Genomic DNA, 12,387 nt, shown 5'->3' on the forward strand with positions numbered 1-12,387 from the left:
ATGGGGGACTTTTGGGATAGCATTGGAAATGTATTTGAGGAAAATACGTAATAAAAAAAAATTCCAGAGGCAGCTTCAGGAGGGACAGAATGTGTAGGAAGGGGATGTTCTATATTCTATTTTGTAAACATTTTTAGCATGTACAGATGCTCAAGAAATGTGTGCTTTTATCTTCTATCAGAAATACTTATGTACCAGAACTGATTCAATATTGATTTTGCAGCAAGATAAAGCTAAAATTGAAAAAAAAAAGTAATGTAGTCCATGGGTTCAGCACTGTATGACATCATTAGTCCTCAGCAGACTGCACATTACATGAAAATGAAAGCTTGGAAGTAGGTAGAAAGCTTCCAGCTCTGTTCCTACTTCGTATATCTTGCAAGTAAAGTATGTAGGATCTTCAGCAATATAATCTTATCAAACGGTTCTTTTGGTAATTGACAGGAATCAAAAAAAGCTTGCATTCTTTTAAATGTCCACTGTTTATTATCTTGAAATTATGTTTTTGCTTAGTGGAATATTTTACCCTAACTCCCTAAGCAGCTGTTTATACTTTTTTTAACAAATCTTTTATCCTATACATATAACATTTATTTAATGTTATATGATCTCTAATTTGTATTCTCTTCTTCAATAATATTCTATTATACCTTCACATAGACATAAACTTCTGTTTGTTTTATGCTATAGTTATTGGTGTTTTTAAGTTTTAAATGAATATAGCTATTGATATTGCGTTCTTATGTATTTCATTGATGTCTTATATTCTGTTATTTATCAACTATTTATGTTTACAGATATCTGAAATTATGAGATAACCCCCTTTTAAAACTATGATTTCTTAGTTAAGATGTACATAATGTTTTCTTCCATAAATTTTATATTGCTTCTATACTACCATCATATCATCATTGAAGAGTGCATGGGGCTATGAGACCATGGACTGAAACCTCTGAACCAGCAGCCAAAATAAGTATCTCTTGTCTATGAAATATATTTTGGTCAAGGTGCCAAAAAAAAAAAAACCCAACTAATAGATTGATAAAGGACTGGGCTACTTTATCCATAACCAGGAGTGGGAGTAGACTCTCCAAGCATCCCTTCCACATCTAGTGATACAGCTGGGGAACAACTCACTTTCAATACATCATTGCTACCAATTACACAGAACCCTTGCTAATGTAATGAGCCCTTCTCATACACAAGAAACATGCTTTTCTCTTTCACAAATCTTTCTTCTTGCTATTATTTACTATAATTAAAAGTAATACTATAATATATTTTTCCAGTTTTTATGCCCATAATGCATTAAAATAGCGTCAGAAGTACTCAGCCCCTTGGGATTTTTGAAACACAATCAACATGTTATTTTCTTGATGGCCAGAGAAGAGAATGCATAGAGAAAAGGTTAGAATCATTTGAAAAGTTATAACTAATAATTTTCACTGTCATCATATTCACTATCTGATATCCAAATTCCTTTCATTAGACTTTTAAAGATAACTTTCTTTGGTCTTTTGTTACATATTCTTTCTTCCAAGTGTTGGGCTGCCTTATAGTTTCTTTGGGAAGAGTAAACATCTGCATAGCACTTGGGTCATCTCTCATCTGCTTCTATAGTTCTGCCTGCTTTCTTGGTCTCTCACTGAGAACTGGGGCTGATATTCATAATTGTATCTTGTTTATTGTGTCTCATTCTACCTGCATTTTTTTCTTTAACCCTAGAATTGGTTTGTCAATTCTACTAATATTTTTAGGAAAGTATACGAGTACTTGGATTTATCCCGTCTACTGCTCCACTGTTTGCATACGTTTTTCTCATTTTGTGCTGTTCCCTTTTGCCTCAGGGCTGGCAGAGAACTCACAGTGTCCCACTTGCTAGGCTAGTACTCTGCCACTGCACTACACTGCTCAACCTATTTCAAGGACATTGCTTCTCTTTATCAATTCTTTTCTAGTTTTCTTAGTCTTATATATTCCTTTTTATTGAGTTGTTTACTCGAATTCCAACCTTTATGTGCAGTTACTAAACCAATCAAGGTACAACTATGCTTTTGGCCATGTGCATAGTTTTCTGTAGTGTTGTTGGAAGTTTTAAGCATCCTCTAATTGCAGCCTTGCAATGTGCATTGACTAAATCAGATTTTTTTTTCTTTCATAGCCAGGTTGTTTGATATTTCTTTGTTTCTCCTTTGATAACATATAAAAGGATATTTCAGCACTGTGACCACACTAAAATGTCTGCCTCTTAGGACTCTACTGAGGTAACCCAAACCAAGGCATAAGTATTTGAACATGTTAAGCAGGTATTGAAATACAATGTTTTCCAGTTTTATGCTTGGATATACGCATATCAACTGGTTTTTTTTTTATTGTTTAAAATTTGAGAATTACACCTTGAATGTGTCTAAAAGTCATCTGTTAATATGATGATAGATATAAAGAAGATCACAGGTGTTCCTGCTTAGGAATTTTATACTCTAAAGCATCACGTGAAGTGCTCACTTTCAACAGACCTTACAGAATTGAGGCCTCATGAAGCAATGCAGAATTACTTTTAGTCTGTTTACATTTGGAGATTTTATGTTCTGTTTAATTTTTCAGTGCCAGGCATGACAGAACATCAAATTCCTGCTAAGTTATAGCCCTAATCCTTGATTTTTTTTAAAAAATATTTAAAGCTGGATAGATGATATATATTTTTATTCTAATCTTGTATTTTAAAAAATATTTCCTCTCTGAAATAAAATGTGAAATCTTCCACACACAGGGCCATATTTCTTAAAATCAGAGTGATAATTCATCCTGCTTTGAACTATTAATACATTTATTATGTATTATATTTATAGTATGTGTCTTATTTATGTCCATACACTATACTTTCCTGCTTTACATCACTATTTTAGATGTCTCAAAGCAGACGAAAGTAAGATTTTGACTTAATATAAGGGACTTTAATAGAAAAATTCAATGCATGCAAGATATAGCATTCTGAGCACATGACACAAAGCCTAGTATTCACCATGTTCTTGTTTTAGGACATTGGGAGAACCACACCAGGCACTCTAAACTTGACCCAATACCATTCACAATATGTGATACATAGGGCTTGTGAAAACTTTAAAATGATACCAGTGCCCTGATGCTAGGGCAGATCAGAGCTAATTGACTTTTCACCATATTTCACCTTTGTTTCAATTACTATGTATACTTGGAGAAGTACGTAATAACAATGAAATGTTTAATGATTGTTCTTCCAGAAAACCTAAGTTTGGGTAGCAGAAATCAAGTCAGGTGGACCACAACTCCAATTAGCTCTAAGTACCTACAACTTTGGCACCTGTGGGCATTTGAACTCATGTGCTCATATACTGCTCCCTCATATACATGTCCAAATAAGAATTACTTCTGTCACCTACATGGCAATTTAAGCCTTGTTTATATCCCATAAGCACCCAAGTGATGTATCCCTTTCTCCTTTTCATCCATCCTGTACTCCAAGTCTGCACATGTTGATTTATGGACCAAAGCTACACACAAAACCAAATTCAGGAATCATTCCACTTCTAATTTCTTTATTGATCATAAATTTGTTAATGCAATCTAAAATTTTGTTATTATTTTACTTTACTGTCCAAAATCTAATCTTAACCTTAAAACAAAGAAACAAACAAATGAAAACCTATAATTGCCCATGTCTCCTACCTCATGCAAACCCACTGCACAGAAAACAACTTCATTGAAGATGCAAATAGAGATGTGTATGGTATTTATTTGGTACAAGCAATTATTTTTTAAAAATTCTTATAAAGCTAATTAAGTGAAGTTGTTAGGAATATAGCTCCTCACAGCACATACTTATGCCCCACCAAACACTGCATCTCCATAAGGCAGCAGGGAGACCATATTTCTGGTTATAGATTGCTTTGACCTGATGGGCTATGCTTGCATCAGGTAAGTCAATTTTGTTCCAAAATACATTTCATTGAGCTGAGACAATAGAGTTATTTTCATTTTGGAGTATTACAATGCCGGGGCCTAGCAAACACAGAAGTGGATGCTCACAGTCAGCTATTGGATGGATCACAGGGCCCCCAATGGAGGAGCTAGAGAAAGTACCCAAGGAGCTAAAGTTCCTATAGGTGGAACAACATTATGAACTAACCAGTACCCCAGAGCTCTTGACTCTAGCTACATATGTATCAAAAGATGGCCTAGTNNGCCATCANTGGAAAGAGAGGCCCATTGGTCTTGCAAACTTTCTATGTCTCAGTATAGGGAAATGCCAGGGCCAAAAAGTGGGAGTGGGTGAGTAGGGGAGTTGGGGGGGGGGGGGGGGATTGGGGACTTTTTGGATAGCATTGGAAATGTAAATGAGGAAAATACCTAATAAAAAATTAATACTAAAAAAAAGATAATAAAAGTATATATTTTCTTATTAGAAAATAATATGAGTCAATATGGAATATCAGCTATAGTGTGTCTTTTATGGATGTGTGTGCCCTGTGTTTTGTGTATGAATGTTTGCAATTATAACATATACTATTGGTGGATATTTTCTTTGATGAGTAAGTAGTATTCTTTCCTAGTTTTGCTGATTAGGTGAGATGTCTCTTTTTTCAGATATTAAGATGGCAATATCTGAATTTTTCTGTTCAATTTGACTCACTAAAGCAATTTGGTACTTTGAGCCGGTTCTTTGAGGAAATCAACAAGATGGATAAACCCTTAGCCAGACTAACTAGAGGACACAGAGACAGTATTCAAATTAATGGAATACAAAATGAAAAGGGAGACATAACAATGAAATTGGAGGAAATTCAAAAAATTATCAGACCCTACTAAAAAAAAAGCCTATATTCAAACAAATTGGAAAATCTGGATGAAATGGACAATTTTCTAGACAGATATCAGGTGCCAAAGTTAAATCAGGATCAGATAAACCATCTAAACAGTCCCATAACCCCTAAAGAAATAGAAGCAGTTCTCAAAAGTCTCCCAACCAAATAAAGCCCAGGACCTGATGGGTTTAGTGCAGAATTCTATCACACCTTCAAAGAAGACTTAATACCAATACCCTTCAAACTGTTCCACAAAACAGAAACAGAAGGAACACTACCCAATTCATTCTATGAAGCCACAATTGCACTTATACTTAAACCACACAAAGACCCAACAAAGAAAGAGAACTTCAGACCAATTTACCTTATGGGATTAGTGCAAAAATAATAAAATTCTTATAAACAAAATCCAATAACATATCAAAATGATCGTTCACCACAATCAAGTAGGGATGCAAGGATGGTTTAATATATGGAAGTCCATCAATGTAATCAACTACATTAAAAACTCAAAGAACAAAACCACATGATCATTTCTTTAGATGCCAAAAAAGCATTTGACAAAATTCAACATCCATTTATGATAAAAGTCTTGGAAAGATCAGGAACTCAAGGCACACACCTAAACATAGTAAAAGCAATATACAGCAAACCCATAGCCAACATCAAACTAAATGGAGAGAAACTCGAAGCAATCCCATTAAAATTAGGGACTAGACAAGGCTGTCCACGCTCTCCATACCTATTGAATAGAGTACATGAAGTTCTAGCAAGAGCAATTAGACAACAAAAGGAGATCAAAGGGATACAAATTGGAAAGGAAGAACTCGAAATATCACTATTTGCATGTGGCATGATAGTATACTTAAGTGACCCCCAATATTCCACCAGAGAACTCCTAAACCTGATAAACAACTTCAGCAAAGTGGCTGGATATAAAATTAACTCAAACAAATCAGTAACCTTCCTCTACTCAAAGGATAAACAGGCTGTGAAAGAAATTAGGGAAACAACACCCTTCACAATAGTCACAAATAATATAAAATATCTTGGTGGAACTCTAACTATGCAAATGAAAGAGCTGTATGATAAGAACTTCAAGTCTCTGAAAAAAGAAATCGAAGATCTTAGAAAATGGAAAGACCTCCCATGTTCATGGATTGGCAGGATTAATATAGTAAAAATGGCTATCCTGCTGAAAGCAATCTACAGATCCAATGAAATCCTCATCAAAATTCCAACTCAATTCTTCATAGAGTTAGAATTATCAATTTTCAAATTCATTTAGAATAACAAAAAACTCAGAATAGCAAAAACTATTCTCAACAATAAAAGAACTGGGGGGGGGTCACCATCCCTGAAATAGAATTGAAGACTCAGAAGTGAACCCACACACCTATGGTCACTTGATCTTTGACAAAGGAGCTAAAACAATCCAGTGGAAGGGGAAAAGGACTGCATTTTCAACAAATGGTGCTCATTCAACTGGAGGTCAGAGTGTGGAGGAATGCAAATCAACCCATTCTTATCTTCTTGTACAAAGCTCAAGTCCAAGTGGATTAAGTACCTCTACATAAAACCAGAAACACTGAAACTAATAGCGGAGAAAGTGGGAAAGAGCCTTGAACACATGGGCACAGGGGGAAATTTCCTTAACAGAACACCATTGGCTTATGCTCTGAGATCAAAAATCAACAAATGGGACCTCATAAAATTACAAAGCTTCTGTATGGCAAAAGACACTGTCAATAAGACAAAATGGCAACCAACAGATTAGAAAAAGATCTTTACCAATTCTACAATTCAATTAGAGGGCTAATATCCAATATATACAAAGAACTCAAGCATTTAAACTCAAGAGACTCAAATAACCTTATTAAATGGGGTACAGCGCTATTTTTATTTCTGTAACTTTATAGTATAACTTAAAGTTTAGAATATGATATGGCCATCAGTCATTTTATCATTGAGAATTTTTTAAGCTAGTCTACTGAGGTGTGTGTGTGTGTGTGTGTGTATGTGTGTGTGTGTGTGTGTGTGTGTGTTGCATATGAAGTTGAAGATCAGTTTTCCAACTTCTATGAAGAGCTGTGTTAAAATTTTGATGGAGATTGTAATGAATATGGAGATTTCACTTGGTAGGATGGCTGTTTCACACTATTAATCCTACCAATCTATGAGCAGGAGAGCATATTTCTTTTGGTATCTTTTCCACTTTCTTTCTTCAATATCTTAAAGTCTCTATTATACAAGTCTTTCCATTGCTTGATTACAGTTCCTTCAAGATTTTGAGATGTATTACTGTGGAGTCTTGATTTGTATACAGTTATGTGATTCCATGTGCTTCCAGGAAGAAAGCATTTAATTTTAAGTGTTTGAGTGGAATGTTCTGTAAATGTCTGCTAGGTCCATTTGGCTGATGAAATTATTTAACTCTTAATATGTGCTGGGTACAGTAGTCTGGGCTGACATCTTTACATCCAGGCCCTTCTGGATCCCAGGATTTCTACTAAAATATTTGAGTTTACCACAGCCTCTTTATTCAACAGTTTTAAATGGACGTCAGCAGCAGACTTAACCACATCAACACCAAGTAAAATGAGAGGTGGAGGCACATTCTCTACCTTAGACTTGGGGATTTTAATGCACTGTGTCTTACCTCACTGAGCTGGCTAGTTTTATGTCAACCTGACAAGAGCTAGAATCATTTGGGAAAAAGTAACCATAGTTGATAAAATGCCCCTACCAGACTAACTTGTGGGCAACCCTGTAGTGCATTTTTTTCATTAGCGATTGATGTGTGCTGGCCCAACTCACTGTCGGTGGTGCCATCCTTGGACTGGTAGTGCTGTTGCTCTATGGAATGGGCTGAGCAAGCCATGAGAAGCAAGCCAATAGGAAGTACTTCTTCCCTGGATTCTTCTCCAGTTTCTGTCTCCAGCTTCCTGCCCTGTTTGAGTTCCTTACCTCAGTGTGGAATGGACTCTGATAATAGAACTGTAAGCTGAAATAAATCCTTTTCTCCAAGTTAATTTTGGTCATGATGTTTCATCATACCATAAGAATCCCAAAGTGAGACACCACGAAATGGTGAGTAGAACTTTAGCTCATGACATAGGTAAAGAGAAGACAACTGCACAAAAATATCCGTATTCAAAAAAAATATCTGTATTCAATAATTAATATATTGCTCATTATAAACATTTTAAATATAAATTTAATTTTGATACTTTTATAGTATCGAGCATTGAATCTAGAACCTCTTCCATGTAGGCAAATGTTCCACCACTGAGTTCAAGCCTCAGTTCTTTTGTGCTAAGTCAGGATTCCCTTATTGTCCAGACTGTCAATGACTCTACGTCCCAAGTAGGTCTTGAAGTTGTGATTCCCCTGCCTCAGCCTACGTCTCTGGGATTATGGACCTGTGCTACCAGATCAAGCTATAACAATATACCACTGAATGAAGTCTTAATTCTCTTATAAAGTAAATGATAAAGAGCACTGACTCCCTTTTCATGATCCTTTAACATAATTGAAAAATAAAATCAGAAAACAGCCCTTTTCCTAAGAAATATAAACCCTGAGCATTTTCTTTGATACTTAATTCCTGGAGATTTAACAGATCTGGGATGTTTTCACCCTGTGGTCCTAGTGGGCTGCTTGCTTTAGACGCACTGTTTCTTGTCTAACCCCACCCTTGATCCCCACCAATAGACATATAAATGGCTCCCTACCCTTCCCTCCTCTCATCTTAGGCCCTCTTTGTTCTTGCATCATGGTCAATCTTCTGCACCTCTGTTTAAACTTTGCTCCTGCTCATCTCCCAGTCACAGTCAACATATTACTCTGTCCTATGCCAGTTCAAAGCCCTGCTTCCTAATGTCTCCTCAAATGTTAGTCCATCTCTCAGAGCATCTTGTTCCTTTCCTGTGGTTTTCTGTGGGACTTTTGGTTTTCTGTGCCTACTGCACAGATATCTCTCACGATTTCCTATACCTCTCCTAACATATCTCTTTTGCTGGTCCGAAGTGTACATAGCACAGTTGTACAAACACATTTCCTAGCCTTCCTTATGGCATGATGCTTGATGAGTACTCACTGTGACTCTCTAAGAAACGCTCAGGAGTTCAGACTCCAAGAGGAGGCTGTGTATGATACTAGCCAGCTACAGTACAGGATCATTGCTGGGACTTTGTTTCTTAATTTGTAAATTACCAAAGATAAATATGTAAGATTAAGTTATTAGCAAATTAAAGACTTAGCATATTAGTTGCATTGACTTGGTCAGACATGCACCCTCAAGGAACATAAACTAAAGAAAAAAACATAGAGCTAAATAGACCTTTACACAAACCTTCTCAAATACAGTTCAGTATTACTTGATAATCGAATAAAAATTAAATAATTATTGGATTATGATTTTCATCTATAATGAGAGTCATGACATTTAAAACTCACACTTATAATCTACATTCTATTAGGAAATACATTAATTTGGAAAGGTCAATCTGTTGCAAGTAGACCACCTGATGTCAAGAAGACACAGAACTACCCTAGGATTTGGTCATTTTCCTAATCTGTCAGTCAAGGAATTAGAAACGAATGTGAGTCAAATCAGCTGTATGCAACAGCAGCAGCAGAGCCTGCCACACAGTGCCATGGCAGGGTCCCCAGGACAACTAAGAGAATTATAGACTGGCCAGGCTCTTATGCGAGCAGAGCCTGCTAAACTGGTGCTTTCTTCTGATTGTATTACATGCTATTTGTATTTAAAAGAAATAATGTGCCTTGCAAGTTTAATGTCAACTTGATACAAACTAGAGTCACTTGTGAAAAGGAACCTCATAATACCCAACCAGATTCTTGCTTAATGATTGATGTGGGAGGGGCCAAGTCACTGTAGCAATGCCACCCCAGGGCTGGTTGTCCAGGGTACTCTAAGAAAGCAGAATGATTAAACCATGAGGAGCAGCCAGTAAGCAGCACCCTTGTATCATAGAAAGCATGGACTAAGCTACAAGGAAAGAGGAAGTTCCCCGAGGTCAGCATTAGAGCACTGCTAGCTAAAATTGCCAGCCACTCAGTGAAACTTCGTCAATGTTTGTCAAACAAATCAATGAACAAGAGAATCTGAGGCAGCTTGTTCCTATCATGGAATGCTCGACTGTCGAGTTTCATTTTTGTTTAAAGTAGAATTTTTGTTTAAAGTAGAAATTAAGTAAGCTATGCCTTTCACTAATTTTCTAGTTGGGGGAGAGACATTTTAATAAAAAACAGTCCATTAGTTTAGTCAACGGTTGTGTCACCAGGAGTCCATGTCCCTTCCAGGGTCTTTGTCAATGTCTAAGGACTTCACTGGTTTTCACAACAGCAGAGACAAACAAGTGCCACTGTCACCCAGAGAAGCTAGGAATCTGCTGGGTACCCCAAGAATGTACAGGAAAGCCCCATTTAGCAAACAAGCAGTCTGACTTCAAGTGTCAAGAGCCTTCAGATTTGGTCATCCTGCTGTAGCTGGATGTCCTGTCTTAGATCTTCTGAGGAGGGACTGAAGAAGAGACAAAGACACAGGGGTCTGCTGGGACAGAAGTAAGTAAGCAAAACCCGTGTACAAAAGTTTTATGGACAAAGAGAAAGGATCGTGGGTTCCTAAGTGCTCCAAGTGTATTCACAGGTGAAGGAATAAAATATGTCTCTGATTTATCCATTAAACAGTATAAAGGGGGAAAGGGAGGAAAGGAGGGAGTGAATAGGGAGAGACAGAAGGAAAGGGGAAGAGATAGGAAGGGGTGAGGCAGAGAGATGGTGGTGAGAAAGTGTGTGCACCTATATGCACACTGAATTATAAGGGATGGATGGTTTGGCTTTGTATCAACTCTCTTTAGACTTCTTTTAAAGTGTGTCCCATATTCCTGCTACATGTATTCTTCCAGGAATATCTGACAAGGTTGTAATAAAAAAAGGGGGAATTCCCAAATTGCCATCTCCTCTCCATGAGCCCTGCTGTCTGCCACGGTGGGCTCGGCGGGCTCAGAGCATTTGGCGGGGGGCCTGCTGCAGCAGCCGGCAGCTGCTGCATGTGTTTTCTTGGAGGAGCATCAGGGATATGGGAACTTGGGGAGAAATTAACCAAGCGATCAAAAGCAGACGAAAAGATATTAAGAGGTACAGTGTTCCCCTCCCTGTAAACATTGTGTGAGGAAGATGAAGCTTGTGGTTAGATCATAGAGTGCACAACTCACAAAAAATGTACAAATGGCTTTGGAAAAAAAAAACAACAACTGTGAGGGAAGAAATAAAATGTTCATATTTTGGTGAAGCCAGAATGACTGTATGCCAATTGTACAAAACTGAAATGCTTGCCTCTATGCAGTTCACTGGACACATATCAATGTCCAATCAATAGGAAAAAAGTAGATGCTAAATAATAAATAAATAAAAGAGCAATTTGCCAGTCCCTTCTCCCCCTTCACTCTTGTAAGCACTCCGGGATGCTTTTTCTACCACCTTTTATAACTATTTTATTCATTCTGTTTTTCATCTTTGCTGAGCCTTCCTAGATTATTGAAACACTCTTGATTTTCCAAGGGACATCTTTTATTTTCTTCCATAAAATACTTTATTTTAATCCTTTAACAGTGTAAAGCAGACCTAACAGAGAGGATGTTAGGGGAAGTGGTCTTTAGGAGAACTGAGGACAAATGCACCGCAATCAGCAATGGATCTTTAGCAAAATGGGCATGGGCGAAATAAAAAGAAACCCATGAGAATGCCTCGGGAATCTGTGGAATATTTGCCCATTGAGTTGGATTCCTTGAAGTCAGACCAAAAGTGCCAGTCAGAGGTGGAATAAGGTCTGAGAGTGTATTGAATGATTGCCCAAAATGTCTGTTTGATTTAGTAAATATTAAACCAACACACAAAAAGCTATGTCTCTTTATATCTAAAATATGAAGATAAAGAATAAATAGTACTTTCCGTAGTAGCTCCAAAACTGACAATGATAAAGCGAGTCTAGACTATAGAAGCTCTGACTTATAAATTGTTGATTAATGCAGAAGACTTACAGACAGCAAGGGGATGGCGACTTTTCCAAGAAAGTCCGGGGCCTTGTCTCCATCCTCATCAAACACTGTCACTTCCAGCACATCATGGATATCTTTAATAGGGCTGAAAGTGAAGAGATCAGGTATTATACACAAAAACACACGAGTGACGTTTGCTCCATGAAGATCTGAAAACACTTGCACTAATTAAGTCTGTGTGTCCTCGGAGTATAAAACTATCATTTAATTAAACTCCAAAAATTAAATCAAACTGACTGTATTCCCAGACCATCCATCATGGAAGATTCAGATGTGCACATGATGAAACAAGTTAACTTTCTTACTGTGGCATTTTCTACACATGTGTGCACTCAAGGGTGATACTGTTAAAGAAGGAGGATATAAAAAAGAAAGAGAGAAGAAAGAAAGAAAGAAAGAAAGAAAGAAAGAAAGAAAGAAAGAAAGAAAGAAAGAAAGAGAGAGGGGGGGAGGGAGGGAGG

General features: G+C 37.0%; 1 protein-coding gene across 3 annotated transcripts in view; it reads right to left on the bottom strand.

Moving 5' to 3' along the window:
- Positions 1 to 12,387, bottom strand: part of Mctp2 (multiple C2 and transmembrane domain containing 2) — a 228,181-nt gene that overhangs the window by 92,642 nt on the left and 123,152 nt on the right. For all 3 annotated transcript variants that reach the window (XM_021166947.2, XM_029480148.1, XM_029480149.1), the window contains one exon: positions 11,909 to 12,011. In XM_021166947.2, the coding sequence (XP_021022606.1) occupies positions 11,909 to 12,011 (103 nt within the window). The remainder of the gene's footprint in view (positions 1 to 11,908; positions 12,012 to 12,387) is intronic.

The sequence above is a fragment of the Mus caroli genome, chromosome 7, assembly GCF_900094665.2.
Source record: "Mus caroli chromosome 7, CAROLI_EIJ_v1.1, whole genome shotgun sequence".
NCBI lineage: Eukaryota > Metazoa > Chordata > Mammalia > Rodentia > Muridae > Mus > Mus caroli.